The 16,993-nt window shown below is 46.1% G+C and overlaps 6 protein-coding genes across 6 annotated transcripts; 5 read left to right on the top strand and 1 right to left on the bottom strand.

The window, feature by feature from the left end:
• Positions 1-89: 89 nt before the first annotated feature.
• On the bottom strand, positions 90-5,419 carry DFL_001251 (uncharacterized protein; the record flags this gene model as incomplete). The annotated part of the gene is made up of 6 exons (XM_067629840.1): positions 90-325; positions 496-562; positions 692-723; positions 1,035-2,280; positions 2,348-5,146; positions 5,210-5,419. 6 exons carry the CDS (start codon positions 5,417-5,419, stop codon positions 90-92), a joined length of 4,590 nt encoding a protein of 1,529 aa, XP_067495820.1.
• Positions 5,420-6,244: 825 nt separating this feature from the next.
• On the top strand, positions 6,245-6,770 carry DFL_001252 (uncharacterized protein; the record flags this gene model as incomplete). The annotated part of the gene is made up of 3 exons (XM_067629841.1): positions 6,245-6,346; positions 6,422-6,619; positions 6,687-6,770. The coding sequence occupies 3 exons, from the start codon at positions 6,245-6,247 to the stop codon at positions 6,768-6,770; spliced, it is 384 nt and encodes a 127-aa protein (XP_067495821.1).
• A 1,503-nt stretch (positions 6,771-8,273) lies between these two features.
• DFL_001253 (uncharacterized protein) lies at positions 8,274-8,645 on the top strand (the record flags this gene model as incomplete). Its single annotated transcript, XM_067629842.1, has 2 exons — positions 8,274-8,314; positions 8,381-8,645. 2 exons carry the CDS (start codon positions 8,274-8,276, stop codon positions 8,643-8,645), a joined length of 306 nt encoding a protein of 101 aa, XP_067495822.1.
• Positions 8,646-8,814: 169 nt separating this feature from the next.
• Positions 8,815-9,830, top strand: DFL_001254 (uncharacterized protein; the record flags this gene model as incomplete). The annotated part of the gene is made up of 2 exons (XM_067629843.1): positions 8,815-9,188; positions 9,245-9,830. The coding sequence occupies 2 exons, from the start codon at positions 8,815-8,817 to the stop codon at positions 9,828-9,830; spliced, it is 960 nt and encodes a 319-aa protein (XP_067495823.1).
• A 3,739-nt stretch (positions 9,831-13,569) lies between these two features.
• On the top strand, positions 13,570-15,055 carry DFL_001255 (uncharacterized protein; the record flags this gene model as incomplete). Its single annotated transcript, XM_067629844.1, has 5 exons — positions 13,570-13,756; positions 13,833-13,931; positions 14,005-14,192; positions 14,285-14,733; positions 14,899-15,055. 5 exons carry the CDS (start codon positions 13,570-13,572, stop codon positions 15,053-15,055), a joined length of 1,080 nt encoding a protein of 359 aa, XP_067495824.1.
• Positions 15,056-16,139: 1,084 nt separating this feature from the next.
• DFL_001256 (uncharacterized protein) lies at positions 16,140-16,898 on the top strand (the record flags this gene model as incomplete). The annotated part of the gene is made up of 1 exon (XM_067629845.1): positions 16,140-16,898. One exon carries the CDS (start codon positions 16,140-16,142, stop codon positions 16,896-16,898), a length of 759 nt encoding a protein of 252 aa, XP_067495825.1.
• Between the last annotated feature and the right edge of the window lie 95 nt (positions 16,899-16,993).

Raw genomic sequence — 16,993 nt, forward strand, 5'->3', positions numbered from 1 at the left:
TACACTCTAAGCTCGGCTAGACTGAGCCAAGAATGCCCCAGATCTCGCTGCACATCACTCCTGTGCATGGCTTTCACCTCCTACCCTCCTCAATCTTTCGAAGCAGCAGTCGTCGAATTGCCATCTGCACCTGCCGTCGCCGCAGTTGTTCCGGTTGCAACGACTGCATTCGCAGCTGCAATATTTTCTTCCAACAACCCAGCTTCCTTTACAAGTCCGTGGAAAAGACTATTAGTTCCCTTTGCCAACAGCGCCGCTGGGGTATCAAATTCAGCGACTCGACCGGCGTCCAGGACGATGATCCGGTCGCTGTCCAGGATAGTATCTATAATTTCACAACAGATGACTGTTAGCTCTCCGCGTAACCAGTGATTACCAATACTACATAAATTTGTTAGGCAGCAAGGGTGCAATGATTATGTATGATTCATGGCACCCGTCATGAGGAGTCGAACCTCCACAAAACGTTCAACAGGGGCGAACGGCAAAACTTACTTATCCGATGCGCAATTGTAATCATTGTCTTATCACGGAACTCCTCTCGAATAGTCTTTTGAAGAACCTATAAAATCGCAAAGAAAAAGTCGAGATGTCAGCGAAGGAAGCCTTTCACATGCGACAGATGCCGAGAGATGGAAGCGGCAGGGAAGAAGCAGACGGCTGTCTGGGTTTCATGGAAATGTAAACTTACCGCATCAGTCTCCACATCAACGGCAGCGGTGGCTAATATCCGGAAATTAAAAGTGGATGTTAGCAAATCTTGATGCTGACAACTTCAGAGCAACTTCCCCTTGTAAATCGCAACTAAGCGCTCCCAACACCATATCCTTGACAGCTTCCAGAAGTGGGGACAACCATGGTCGAGGGCAAAACGACAATCCTGGTTTCAAGTTTTTCGACATCGGACTTGTTCGGAGCAACATATCCAATTCAGGATTTTTTTTGACTCCTTCACTGTCTATCATACCACATCGGTCCAAATACCGACCCACTCTCGCACAAAGGGAACATAGACAAACAAGGAATATCCTCACCTTCATCCAACACCAATATATTCGACGGTGTCAACAGCGCCCGGGCAAGGCACATCAACTGTCTCTGACCCGCACTCAAATTCGTTCCTCCCTCGTTGATCTTCGCGTCCAACTTGCCTTCCATCTTGCTGACGTGCTCCTTCAAATGCGACAGTTCCAACACTCCCCAGAGCTCCGTATCGTCTCTCACCCCAGCTGGATCTAAGTTTTCACGCACACTCATATCGAACAATGCTGCATCTTGCGGAATAATCGCCAACCGTTTCCTCAAATCTAGGAGTCCAATGAGTGAGGTGTCTACATCATCAATTTCAATGTGTCCTTGAACCGCCTCAATGATTCTGAATAATGCAAGCGTAAGCGATGACTTTCCGGCACCCGTCCGCCCAACAACTCCAATCTTCTCCTTGGGTTTGATATCAAGATTGATATCCTTGAGCACTAACTCGAGACCCTCTCTGTACCTTGTCGAGAAGTTCTTGAATTGCACACCACCCCTCGACGGCCATGCTACAGAAGGTCGATTCCGCTTGATCACCTCTTCAGCTTCAGGCTTAAGTCTCGCGTACTCGAGGATTCTCTCGACGCTGACGATGTTAGTCTCCACCTCCACCGTCTGTCGAACAACCCAGTTCAAGCTCTGCGTAATCTGTAGAGCATAACTCATCGACAAACCAACCATACCGGCGCTCAACTCGGACCCGCTAGCGACGGCAACGACTGCAAGTATCGCGGCCCCGAGAATGATGACAGACCCGATGAACTCTAATCTAACCGCTAGCCAACGATTAGCGCTGATGGATGGGAAATAAGCTCTTAGGTTCCCATCAACAAGCAGCTCGTTCTCGTGCCAGAACCTATCCTGTTGCTGATAAGCTCTAATCGTCGCGAGACCTCCAAGGGATTCTTGGAAGTGTGCAAAAATTGGACTTCTGGAAGTAGAATCTAATCTCTTCAATTCTCGCGAGGTGCTTAGATAGTACCGTTGAATGTAGAAGTAAAGCATCAAGAGCGGGACGATGAGTGCAATGAAGGCTGGAGTGCCCCAAGCAATGATAAGAAAGGTAAAAGCACACCGTGCGGCGTTCGAGAATAGCTGGTTGAAGGTACGAGCGAGTAGTTCATCGACCTTGTAAACGTCGCCTGAGAAGCGGTTAAGGATCCGCCCTGTGGGCGTAGTTTCAAAGAAGGACATTGGGCTGCGGAAGATGGCTGTTGCCATGCGTTGGTGCAGTTTCCGCGCCGCCTATATGCGATATACAGTTAGCATCATAATTTTCGAGCCGTAGCTTAATTAAGCGTGTGAAACCAACCTCGATAGAGCAGAATATCCACAATATCAATGTTTGAATAGCCACCAAAGCAGATGCCCCAAAGCCAATTGCGAAGTAGAACCCAACCCACATGCCGACATTTTGATTTGTTTGGTGCTTGTCGTTGTATTCTGACCACTTCTTCAACCAGACACTGCTTCCCAACTGTCCTACCATTGCCCCGACCAATGCAACAACGTACACCGAGAAAGCAAACCAATTGGATGCTCGCGCATACTCTTTATAAACATCCCAGCTGACTTTACCCTGTTCTTGGTGTTCTTTGTTCTTGGTATCTTCGTCATCTTCGTCCGTGATAATGCGACGTTTCCTATGGCTGGCAACGCTAGCGCGACGGAGGGTTCCGGAACTAAAAGTGCGACTCTTCTTTTTCTGAACACTGCTAGATCCGGTAGTGAGAAGTCCGCCAACCTTATCGAGCTGTTCTTCTTCGTCCGAAGCGTTTGCAGAGGTGTCAGTGTTCATCGGCGTGAGGGTTTCGTCACTGTTAGAGTTTTCGTCTGTATTTTCCCGAATTGTCTTGAGAAGATTGTAAATATCCCGTTTCGCAGTCATAACATCTTGGTATGTTCCATGCTCATCGACTTGACCGTCTTTCAACATGGTAATATAATCAGCGACCATGAGAATTGGGATTTGGTTCGTTGCCATAATACGGGTCTTAGTGCAGAGTAGGCCGTTGGGACCGAGGACTTCATTGATGAGATGACGCCCGACATGTTGATCGACAGCTGACAGACAGTCATCGAGGAGATAGACGTCCGCTCGGGCATAAACTGCTCGGGCGAGTGTCAACCGCGCCTTTTGACCACCAGATAGAGAAATACCCTTTTCGCCGACCTCTGTTCTGTCACTAGCGGGAAGAACGGCAAGGTCATCAACAAGAGCGCAAGCCTTGATAACTTGAAGATAAAAATCCTCATCGTATTTGTGACCAAATAGAATGTTGTCTTTGATAGTACCATTAACAACCCAAGGGTGCTGTGCTACATAAGCCACACTGCCCTTGACTAGAACGGTTCCGTTCTTTTTCCAAAGGTCACCGAGAATGGCTGAGAGAAGCGAGGATTTGCCTTGCCCGACTCGTCCAACGATGCAAGAGAGCTCTCCCTTCTTCGCGGTGAATTCGATGTTCTTGAGGGCATCCTTGTCGTCCGTCCAATCTCTGTTCCAGGTAAACCGCCCGTTCACGATCTTGACTGTGACATCTCCCTGATGGGTTGCTGGTGGCTCTCTCGTCACCGCATCCGGTTGTACTTCCTCTGCCCTGAGGAAGGAAGACAAACGATCGACTGCCACCGTAGCCTCGACAATCATCGAAATGACCATTGGCAACATCGCCAATGGGAAAGTCAGCAAGTTGAATAGTGTCAAGGCCGGGAACACGATTTCGGTAGTCAACGGCTTATCGCTGGTCAATGCAAAGGTCGTGAAAGTCACGCATGAAACCAAGAAAGGAGAGGTATTCCATGTAAAGTTCGCAAAGGCTTGAGTAACACCCATCTTTCGGAGGGTCTTAAGCTCCTTGTTTCGGATGTCCGTGAGCCGCGTCATGAAAGCTGTCCCCCAAGCGTAAAGTTTAATGCTCTTCATATTGTTGACGATTTCCGCGACGAGACGGGTTCGCGAGTCTTTGTTCTTCATCTGTGCGACCTGAAATTGCTTCATAAGTCGTGCAATCAGCCAGTTCACGGGTACCATGATGACCATAACTGCGATACCGGCAAACATGCTGTACCCGACAAGGTCATAGAGGGAGATCATACAGACTACGATCTGGAAGGGAGATGACCAAATGTTTTGTCCGTATTGTGCCAAAAACTCTAGACGAGAAGTGTCCACAGCCATGAGATTGACGATCTCGCCCGTGGTACGTGCTGCACGACCCTCATTTGAGAGGCGCAGAGATTTCTGGTAAATTTGAGAGGAAAGGCCTGCACGCACTCGCATACCAATTTCGAAGGTCCGCTGGAAGTATTGGTGCAAGGCTGTAGTTTGCATGACCGAGGCTAAGAACATGGCGAATCCGATCAAGAGACCACGAGTCACACGCTGTGGATCCTCAGTATCGTAGGATTGGATGAAGCTTATGAGCAGCCGGAGCAGTTGGGGCTGCACGAAGGCGAGGATATCATGGACGATTTTGAAGATACCAGCGAACCCAAAGGGAAAACCATATCCACGGGCTATTGCGAGCCAGAGAGAAGGCTTCTTTTTCAAGAGTTCCTTCTCCCACGACTCCACGAGGATGTATCCATTCGTTTTGGCAGAGTCTTCATTTCGCATGTCCCAGAGGTCTTTAGCCTCGAGGAAATGTTTGTAGCCTTTTTGCATTAGAGGTGTCATCCACCCAAAGGTGAGGATTGAGAAGATATTTGACTCCGCGATCGGGCAGAAGAGTTCATCGTCCACTATCACTTCATACGGTGATTTGGGCTTTGGTCCTAGCCATTCGAGGCCAAATATTATCACAACAAAGCCAAAGGAAACCCCGAAGACAATAAAAAGAGGCAAGTGAGTTTCATATTCGTGAGTTTCGATGTAGTTTTGCATCCGTACGCCATAAAGAAGGATGTAGAATAGCCAGAAGAAGAGCAGGACACCGCTCGAAACTGGTTTCCTGAAATGTTCGAAATGGTGGATTGCAAAAGCGATGGTGATTGCAGCAAGACTGAGTATAGAGGTATAGAAACTGATATCTACAGCCCATCCTTCGAGGTATTCAATCGTAAGGGCGGCTTGAGCAATCGTCGAGAGAAAAAGAAGACCGACAAGGATCTAAAAATCCTAGTTAGTACCATCCGTGACGAGGACTTCAGTGAAAAGAAGATGATATCATACCAACTTGAACCAATAATTCCAATTTCTCCTCACAGGCAAAGAGCTCATCTTCGACATAGAATATAACTCATAAAGCCCGAGAATGATCATTCCAACATTAACTCCGTCTATCACTGATTCGATGAAGCAAGTAGTGAGATAACTCCCGAAGGGTCCCAAAGGACCCCAGCCGTCGGGATCCGAACACCAGAATCCTCCATCCTTCCCCATCGTCGCCGAAGGCAGACGCGATTCTGCCGGTGTTGATTATGGATATATCAGCAAGGCTGAGGTATATTCGAGGTTTCTATTGAAAATTACTGCTATGTACGAAAGGTGGAATTGGTAAAGGGTCTAAGATGCGTCTTGGGCCGTCGCTTGAAATCTTGAAAGGCAAGCGAGACAAGAATAGTTTCGACGAATGACAGCGAAGGTAAGAAATGGATGAGAAGGAGAAGTAGCGTCGTCAGCGAGAATTTATGGAGCTCGAGTTTGGTCTGGGTGTTTTGGGTCGTAGTGCCGGATACAGGGTGGAATCTTGATTATTAAGGCGGCTTGTACTGATCGGAGCAATTTGGGTACCGATGCCCCCTGCTTTTAACCAATTGTAGGGTTCCATCACACTGCTTGCAGTAACCAGGAACATTGGATCGCTATGTAGTATGAGTCGAACATGCAGAAATATCCAGGGCCATTTCGGCCTTGGTGGTGAAGTTGATTATTAAGATCGCGGAACGAACGGCCACGAGACTATGTAAAGGTTTTTAACTTCGACGTATCGTAGTCTCGAGGTGGTTTAAATTTCGATACAGATAGACTTCGTATCAACGCAAGGGAGGATTCGCGCCGTCAATGCGTTGATGCACGCCAAGCCAGATCCTAGTCACAGCCAATCTGTCTCAGCACTTCGCAAGACTGAACAGCGACTTCTCTCCAGACATCGACACCATCTCCATCTCCACTTCACCAGACGTGTTTTCCGTCCAATCGGCTTACAAATAATCAAGGAAATAGCATTGGTCATAGCATCGGCATCCCTCTTTTATTTCAGACATCATGTCGTCCGCGAATCCCGATTACAAGTGGCGGCCAGTCCCAACCAACCATTTTCGTTACTTGAGAGCTTGCATGGTCTGCGCCGTCGTTCTCACTCTCGATGTACGTCCTAGAAATCTATTCATTGTTTGTATTCTATATTGTTTGGATCTAATGAATCTTTCTGATGTTTCATAGGAGTTCACACGGAAGGGCTGTCCTAACTGCCACCCTGTTCTCGATTACACTACTGGTTCCGACCTCGCTCAAATGTGCACGTCTCCGATATACGAAGGTTGCATCAGTATCGACAAGCCAACTGAGAGCTGGATTGCAAAGTGGCTAAGACTGGACAAATATGTTCCAGGCGTCTACGCGACCAAAGTTGTCGGTGATGTACGATATATTCCCGCCTAACGAGGGTTTCTTTGTCAGAAAATGGCAGAACTAACTCGGTATATAGCTCCCGGAGGATGCTATGGACTACCTCAACGCCGAGAACATTGAATACATTCCCCGTGATGGTAGCGAAAATAATCTAGAGTAGGATGTCAGTCAGAAACGCGGCGCTGTCCCAAAGAAACGGTCAAAGAACAGCAATGAGCCCACCCACCCAGTGCAAATACGGTTTCAAAACGGAAAATTGGATCTCCCTCCCCAATGGCGAAGAGAAAAGTGAAGAGAGTTGCAAAGAATAATACCCTCACTCCTGCTAAGGCTGTGTGACCGTTTTGAAGGACGACCCCTCACAGGAGGAACGCCAGGGCAACCGAGATATAAAGATATACTCGGCAAAAGACCTACTAACCCTATCTTGACCATGTAAGCGGTGGGGGCACTTGATTCGCTATAAGTTTCTACATTTCAATACTAGTATTTGGGGCCTTTAGAGAAGCATCTTTGGCCTTCAAGGACGGAAACCATGCATTTCCCCAAACCCTTATTGGCCCCTTCTTCTTAATGTACAACAAGGCTGGCTGTTTCATTCCATGGCATTTACAAGGAAGGCGTTTATTGTATTTTTTCATTGCAATTCTTAGCGTTCCCATATAATTATAGTGCTACATCTCCTATAGATTAGCTTAGTCTCACGACCAAACGTTTGTACTGAGAATATCTTGCGAGCCGATTGACTGATGACGTTACAGTAGTATGCTCGGTCTCGCAGTAGAGCCTTGTATCCAACACTACAAGGCTAGAGGAAGTGTTCTATTTTTCTGCCTTCTGTTTGCAATGTTTCGTCTTGTGCGCATGTGCTTCAGGCTTGAAGCTTCGCGCCACATTATGCTATTCAAGCCACACATGGAGTTGGCCAGGACAAACTTGGCATGTGGCTTGAATTGTTGAAATTACCACATCACAACACGGTTCAACAACACATTGTTGTGGCTTGAATAGGCTGAACAACACCACGCAAACTATCGTGACCCCCTTCTTTCCCCTCCAACCACACTATCGACCAAATTATCGAAAACCTTATCTGAAGCCTATTTGCCTTCATGGAACCTGACAGCCCCCGAAAGCGCTCCTAGGACGACTTTCCGGCTGTGTATGATGGTTTGGAAATTTTTGATATGCCCCGACTCCTTGTTTACACTCTTCCATGTCTACTTGACACCATCTGTGAACTGTTCGAGTCTCACCTATTCCACATATCAATCATCGTCTTCACAATCATCGTGAAGTCCTCATCGCTTTTCGATGCCATCACCTGGCCGACATGGAATTCCGTCATAACAGGCTGGCAAGGTTGCGGATATTGCGATTTTGTGATCAAGTGGAAACTCGCCGCCGAGCTCGGTGCGATTAATTCAGCTATTATGTGTATTATGCACACCATCTGCAGGCTATTTTGGGGCCTCTCGATGTATCGTGAAACGAAAAAAATGAGATGGCATAGAATGATGTACGAATGGGGTCTTGTCGGACTATTTCCTATCCTACTCGCTGGGTTGCATTATGTAGTCCAACCGAGTCGGTACTGTCTTACACCGGTGTTCGGATGTCATCCACCGATCGATAACTCATGGCTTCCTTTGATCATCCTCGGATGGCCGCTTCTCCTCTCTACCGCGGCTCTAGGATTCACCGGTTTGTATATCTACGTGCGTTTAGATGTTCAGGATGGGTTCTAATCATAAGAATTATAAACTATAGTCGTCGCCTTCCACAAAATCAACAAGCATCTCGCGGAACGTCCTGTAGTCGACATTTTCCGATCCGATTCCCCCTCGACACCTCCTTCCAGCGTCTTTACCTCATCGGTGCCCTCTTCACCCTAATCTACTACCCCACAAACATCTACGGCTTTGTTCAATTCTGCCTCTCCCCTATGCCACCGTCCACGCCGACTGGTGGGATACAATCTACAAATTCCCAGACAACCCACACTTCCAATACCAACGGTGGATCAAAGTCGTAGCAAGCTGGATTCTTGGCATAGTCTTCGGCTTCGGTCCCGAAGCAGAGAAGATTTACTGGGACCTCTGTTGTCTGTTCCTTATCCAAAGGGAAGTACAACAGGCTGTTTGGGCGTTCAAACGTTTCAAACAAAAAGTCAAATTCATCTGGATCCCGAAGATTACACCAAAATGGCTTGCGGACTGGCAGGAGAAACGAAAGAAGAGCCGCGAAAGTCGACAACTTCAAGTCAACTGGCACTGGGTGGACACGCTAGTAGGCCTGTGAAGCGTGGCCTCATCGCTACCTGGCTTGGATGGTGTCGTGACAAAATATTTGGCGAAAAGAAACGAGGACCTATCCGGCTCTCGAATGATAGTGATCCTAGCTCTCAAGGAAAGTCTACGAAATTTGGTACTATCAGTACAGGAAATATTATGGACGAAATCAATGAGAAAGCTATGGTTCAACGAGTTCACCACCAGAGTCCATTTAGAGTCCGTATACGGAACCTAGTGAGCTCGGTTGGATATCCAAAGATTTCTATTAGCTGGAACCGTGACCCGTAAGTCCCATTCTATCCCCAACTCACCTATAGAAGCTTTACTAATGACATCATAGTGTCACCCGCTACAACAGATCTCCAACACCCGCGATGTATCGTATCCCAACCCTACAACCCTGCGGCAACTTCTTTGAAACTTTCGACACCACCAGCCTCGAAGGCATAGCACAACAAGCCGCCCTCCAAACCGCCGCTGATAGTCGATTCCATAGCCACGATAGAAGATACAGCACATCAGACGATTCAACTATCCTCGCCCCAGGTGCAGGATGCTGTGGCTGCTGTGGTGGAAGACATAAAGCAACAAGTACTGATGGAGGTAGCAGTAAAGATGTGCCTATGGAACGAACGCCACCAAAACCTTATGTTATTATACCGCCTGAGCGACCACTGAGAGACGTTATTAAATACGCAAAAGACAAGAGGAAAGCAGAGGAGGACGAAAAATCAAGAAAACTAAGAGAAGACCCTCTAGGAGAAAAGGCAAAGGAAGAAGAAAGGCTAAGGGAGTTAAGAAAGGACCCGCTAGGTGAGAAAGCGGAAGAAGGAGAGAGGCTAAGGAGGGAGAGGGAAGGCCCGCCAAAGGAAGATGATAAACCCCCAGAGGCCCTTAAGAAAAGGAAATGGTGGGAGCGGTGGTGAGCTTAATTCTACAGGAAGACGAGTCGGAGAAGGGGGGTGGGAGGGCTGGAAAGACTTTATTTGTTGATAGGTTCTTTGTTTATTCTTGTTCATCCCTTTATTTCCTTAGGCCCCGGTGTACTCTTTACTGCTGATGAGATTGAATACCCGACGCATCTCCTGTTAATAGTACAAACAAGCTTATGCCTTGAAAGCTATATATGTGTTTAGGTATAACCTGTGGGGGCTCGAGGTAGCGCCTTTGTATGATAATATGTGAGTAATAGTAGTTGTCTTTGGTCTCGAATTTTAGCATCTGTGCTTCTTCGGTCATCATCAGTTGGGTACTTCGATTTTCCCTCGAAGACCGCCGCCGCATATACTATCTCCATTTGCCCTTCGTGAAGTCGTTCTATGTATTACGGTAGTGATATGTGAGCTACGAATGTTACGCTCAGACATTGAGGTATATGTAGGCGTTGATACCGCCGAGTGCGAAAGACTTGTTTCGAAATTTTCAATCTTCTGACGTCTTTCAAAACCTGAATTCCCAATTGACATATCCGCTATGAACAGGTGCAAAAGAAGAGCCCTGAACTCCAGGCTCATCGGTAAAATAACCTAGCTTATGCTATTTCAAAATCCTGATTTACTAGGCTGAATTGGTGGTGGAAGATGTACCTCCCACTTCGATCCACGTAATCATAGGACGGGACGGAAACTTCCCGGTGCCTAGCGCTGCCTATAGCTCTAAGATCTTCCAGGTTTTAATTCGATGCTGTACATTCGTGCATTAGATCCAACCCCGATAATCACTTTGTGGGGTTATGGAGGGGGGTGCCTAGATGTGTCCTCAAACGGTATTGTGTCTCTTTGCATCTAGTGGCGTGAATTTTGAACAAGATGAGTACATTTTATGCAGAGCCACATGAAGGCAGTCCACTTCTTGTTTGAGCGGCATCGATTTTCATGTTTTCTTGTAACCCCTTAGTCTCGAGGCCAGCCGCCAGCCTGCCAGTTGTAACTCTCTGCATATTTTACTTCGAAATCGGAGAACTTGGTACTTGGTCAATGTTCAATAAATTTCCATGGGGATTAGTCACCCCAACTGTGCACCCCACCAATGGTCCTCCATTTACATCGCTTTTAAATGTTCTATTTGTGCCTACAATTAGAAATGTGGCTACCAGTAGAAGTTCGGCGTGAAGGTAAACAATTGATCAATAGACTTGAGACACCAGCTAAACCCGAGTTCTAGTACTCGTCTACATCACCAGCTTGATTAAAATTCTAGAGCTCTAGAGGGACAGCGCGATCAAGCTCAATTGAACGCCGTTGAGTTTGCATTTTCTGTTGAAATATATCTTGGTATCAGTGTTTTCGGTCTCATTAAAGCCAGCTGCATACGCATATGTAATAGCGAAAGAAAACATACGCATCCTCACGGTAATTTCCAAGCTCCGTCACACAAAAATATTGTTTTCCAATAGGATCCCCGTTATAGCCACTATCTGCATATGCAGAATATACAAAAAGTCGATATTAACAAATCAGGAAATATCCTGCTGATGTGTTTATCCGGTGGATGGGATTTAGAAGATGATTATCTCGAACAAGATTCCTGTTCCTAGACGATCAGCTTCGAATTTCTATTTAGGTCATCCAGCGTCTGACTTTATCTCGAAATCGCGTTTGAAGGATATAATTCGTGCGTAATTCGGAGTCGCAATCGTTTTTGGACCTCAACGGTTGCAGGGCTGCAAATCACCAATACTAGACCCTATGTTTCGGGTAAGCGAATGTAGTGTTGCATTTTTTGGTGCGAATATTGCAAAGAACTATTGCTTTTATGAAACAGTTAATTATTTTGTACCTAAGCCGTTAGACTATCCGGCACCGGACCGTAGCTACCAACGTTAGGACAATACACTGGCATTGCAATTGATTTAGCTGAAAAGTATCTAGGGCGGGTGTACCCGGGTTATATTATTATAACTTTAAAAGGACTTCCGAGATTCCGTTCCGTTGAGACAAAAATCTAAGCCTTTAAGCCTAAACATCGCGGTCGGAGCCAAATTGAGCCCGCAATTGGTGTGATATATGAAATAGTCAACGCAGCTATTCATGCTTAAGCATTAGTTCAAGAAATTTGCTTTTAGCTTAGCAGCGATAAGTGTGTAGGTCGATGTTTACAATATTTGATCAATTAACCCGAATATATCGATATATTCTGGGCTCAAAATCACAAGACAGATGCGTACACAGCGGATGCGACAGAAGACACTCTCCCGTGATGATTGAATGCCGTACATTACGATGTCAATCCGATCTATGATTACATTCAACAAGAGATCAAGGCATCGTGTTTGACAATTTGCACCTGACGCAATGATCATATTATCAAATTAATCGTATGGAGAGGTTGAAAAATTAATCAAAGGAGAAAAAGTCTACTATAGCTATAATATTATATTCAAAATTTCATGAATCCAGCCGGCTAGTAATAGCGAATCGAGGGTCGAAGAATCGGCCTAGAGTCCCTTCGGATCAAAGACAACATACATATCGGACCTATTTGATCACTCTCAGCATTCGTATGCGCATACCTCTCCCGTTTAGATTTGCAGCAAATCGAATAGTAATCAGCTACGTTATTAAACTAGCCGTTCTAGAACATTACTACAAAGAATTAGATTACTAAAGTTTAAGATATCACCTCATTCGATTCGCAACCAGAGGCAAGATTTTAGTTTGGGTGTCTTCTCAACCGTGTCGACCAACCGTGTCCCCAAGGGAAATGCCAACTATAGAAGTAAAGATTGTCAAAATAGCATCCGGCCTGCGGCTGAAGAGTCGCTCATCGCATCATCATCGATCGATGTTTTCGAGTTACGCAAATATACCCCTCATTAATATCACCCCTCTAAGTCTATAGCTCTCGATACCAGTGCATGAATCACCTCGACCCTCCGGTTCATACCTTGCCTTGAAACCGGTCGTGCATTCTGCGGGCGGTTTCTCTATGCACTCCTACCCCAGTATCTTCAGCCCCTCACGAGATTGTTCTTTGAAAATTTCTAACAGCGGCTGGAATATCAACAGTCTGGAGGCAAGAGGAAATGAAGATCCTCCGAAACGGAGCAAATCGTTTATCCGGATCTATCTTTGGCTTGCGAGCTTGAGCTTCTATCCAGTCGACCCATCCGATATCCTCAAGGCCACGGCGATTCGACTGTGAGTATTAAAGAGCTGAGAGTTCATTGATGCAACGGGATAATCGATGCATGAACCCACTAAGCTAGACTGGTCACCCCGATGTATCATGAAGGGAAAGCATAGCCCACTGGCGGCACGATGCATCAATGTCGACTATCGTCAGGAGATGTCGTCTTCCGTGTCGGTGCCTCAATTGTCCAATCCGATACTTTCGGTCCTGCTAATTCCAAGAAACGAAGAGATCGAGAGGGTCGGGCTCCTTAATTGAGTGCTAGCGAGTTATCCTACCAGCTACACAACCATTTCAAATCTTAAACGATATAATAAGTGCAAACCGAGCTCGAGGACCGCTCCAAAAAGTATAAATGGATGGCACTTCCCCCCAAGGATAGAGATAAAATCACCATCGCTCAGTATTATCTACAGCAATCATTTAACTCTACAAAACACAAAACAGCTAAAAAATTTCATCATCTTGCCTTCCATATCACTTTAAACTCCTCTATTCTTATAAATTTATATAGCACCAAATCCAATCGCCAGTATGAATAAATACCAACTCCGAATCGTCAACAGGTCCGGTGTCCCACGCCGTTTCTTCTTTTTTACCGCTCCACCAAAGTTTTCCGAAAGTGTGGCACCAGGGGATATTTATACCAATACTTGGGTGTCTGTCTATGTGGCAAACAATGCTGCCGCCACTATTACCACTCAATTGGATTTTTATGCCTGTATGTTACTATGAATCGAGTTTGTCGGAAGATCAAACTTCCCATTGTTTGCTACTAATTCGATTGTGAGAGATAGTTTGCGGTCCTAAGGCTGAGGTCAACGGCAAAACTACGATCTCGACCGGTTCTCCTCGTGTGGAAGCTGCAAAACTTGGTTCAACGAACGCTAAAGAAAGTAAGTGGATCTGAATTCCCCCAATAAACACCCAGATGTCTTTACTTCTTAACTAATGCCATGCCCGAACTAGGCTCTTACCTAACTTATTGGGATAAGGAGAATCGAAACTTCCGCTGGGACGATAAGAAACAGCCAGACAGCGCCGCCCCCGGCTGTTATTCTATTACCACCGATCATGGATTCGCTATTAAAGATAAGGTGACGATTGGTTTAGCCATGATGAAAACAGGCGATGGATTCCCAACTCCTGTTGCAGTCGTACGTTGCCAACATCCTTACTCCCCGCGCTTTTGAATTTCCTTGAGACCGATCTAACCCACCCTTTTATTTTTATATTTTACAACAAATAGGTTAACGCTCAACCGGGCATGAAATATAATATTGCCCCCGCGGTTAAATTTTATGTTGCCACTGGTGACAAAAGATACGGCGAGTTGTTCGACTTCGTCACCCAAAGTACTGAAAGCGGGGAGTACGATTTCTCAGCCACTGGTGATGGTAATGGATATAACACTAGCGACATCACATACGATTCACATGGTGCATGGAGCGAGACCAAATACAAGAGTCAGAGCCTCTTTGCCCTTGCAGGCCTTGGAGACGGTGCGGAACCCTCGACGGCATTTAAGTTTTCTAGGCCTATTCTGGCGCAGCACACCCAGAACGTCCTTTATGATGCCGCCAGACGTGCCCTTTCGGAGCTTAAATATAAACATTGGCCCTTGGAGTTTTGGGAAGATGGGAAAGCTTTGACCGTTAAATACGAGTTCCCCGCCGAAAATGGAGATGATGACCATCTGTAAGTCAATATTTCCTGACTGTTGGTTTCCTTTCAAATCGTAGAAGGAATTCACATAGCTTCCTAGTTAATTCGAATGCCGCTAACATATTCTTAAATATAGCTACACCAAAGCCCGACTCTGAAGTATTCATCTCGATCGATGCAAAGAATGAAATCCTTCAGGTTAAGTTTACGCCTCCTTGGCAAAGGATCCAGGAGCTTACGGGGTGATCTTGGGAACACTTCCCTCGGCGCCCCGGCCGTCCCAAAGGCTTTAGCTAGTGCCCTTGACGACAAGATTAATGCTATCTCAGGAGAGCTTCCATACGGCGAAACCTGAACCATCACCAGCTAAACTTTTTGTCAATATCTGACAACGGACGGACTATTATGAGAAGATTGGCTTATTTAGTACAACGCAGACGTTGGGCAGTCATTTGATTTATTGTTCTCCAATTTGATATTCAATCTCTACACACTCATTACTACCGAACATCTAGAAAACTAGACCAGGATACGGGCGAGCAAACAACCCATTGACAGTGATTTAAGTCGACCATGTGTCAGGCGAGGGTGTTGGTATTGTTATTGGCGTTCTGTCTTCTATCTATCTATCGAACTTCACTTGCAGAAATACCTATTCGTACGTTCTTGCATACAAATGTCTAGATTTGTTTATTCTTTCGATATATCAAATCTCATGTAAATCGATAAGTTAGTTAAATTGAAAACCCCTCTATGCTCCTTAACATAAAGATCGAATTCATGGTCCCCCCATATAATGCATACCTGCAACTCCCCTACAAAAATCCAACAAAGTATGCAACTTGTGTGTTGTGCGGTATTTTCGTCGAAAATTTTTCATGATATTAACCTAGAGCTACGATATTAATATTCCTTCGCCAATATTTAGAGGTATGCGGGATAGCGGTTGCGATTCCAATCCGTTGCCCAGCCTTGTTACAGGCCCCCCCCTCCGGTCTCGCTTCTCCAGCGAATCAGGGGGCCAGATTCCGTCCCTCAGATGCGTTGTTCGTCGTTACACACCGCCAAAAGGGCTCAGCCGCACAGACTTGCAAGGTCTGGTTCCCCTCATGATACAGATCTTGCAGGAAGGGATTTTGATGCTTGATCCCGCAGAATGTCCTTGGTTTTGGGGGGCTGGAAGATTCCAATTGCAGTTATGTAAGGCTCTTTCGCACAAATCGGAAGTATCATTTCTTAAGCTATCTTTCAACCTCCTTCGCTGCCGGGCATCTTCGTCGAATATCTCACTTGTTGGTTTGAATTGACTGGCGTGCTGGCTTTACTTTTTGGCTTCAAATTAGTTTGAACCGAAAGACTTCAGATGAAGATATAAACACACGACTCTTTGAAGTTGCCGGCTAGACAATTCGTTATCCTTGTATACGTATACATCTAAAATGGCGCCTACCCCAGCATCCACAGATTTCCAATATGTACTCGTACCTCGCGCCGGTTATGGAACAGGACACTACCTCTGGCTGAAGTGGATATTAGTCTCAGTCTTCTGCTTTATATTCCTCGTCTTTATCATTCGTATTATATATTGGTACCACATATACGACCGACAGCAACGAGAATGGATCAGCTGGTACCATTGGAATAGTCGTCAGCGGGAAGAGCGAATGCGACAACATGCACTTGCGCAGCAGCAGCAGCAGCAGCATGCACGGGCTCAACAACATCAAAGGACTCTGCACTGGACAGCATGGGAACGACAGCAAAATAGAAATACTCGACCGAATATGAGGACCGTACCGGTTGCACCCCCTCAACCTGCGGTATTGAGGATGCATATTGTGACTCCGCCGCCGCAACCACCTCCACCTCCACCAGTGAATTTGATGTTTGTAGTGGTTAATGCACCGGATACGGATAATGATGATGGAGTTCCGAGAAGGGAGACCCGTAATGCACAAACATCTGGTTCTCCGACGCACACGAATCAATACCGGCGAGAGGGTATTACAAGGGCAAATGAAGGAAGCGAAAGGGGACATCAACGGACTCCGTCGAGGGCCTCATCGAGAAATCAGGCACGAATGGATTCAAGAAACGATCGAGAACACCAGAGGACGCCGTCAAGGACCCAGCCAAGAAACCAGCCACGGCCAGAAACGCAGGCGATTGACGAAGCACCACCAGCTTATCGACCTTGAACAATATCAAGGCGAGATTATCTGTTTTATACCTGGGTCTATTATAGTGCTATATGATACCATTGATTTTACGCCGCATATTATACGATTTAATT

This window comes from Arthrobotrys flagrans, assembly GCF_004000055.1.
Source record: "Arthrobotrys flagrans strain CBS H-5679 chromosome Unknown unitig_15, whole genome shotgun sequence".
Lineage (NCBI taxonomy): Eukaryota > Fungi > Ascomycota > Orbiliomycetes > Orbiliales > Orbiliaceae > Arthrobotrys > Arthrobotrys flagrans.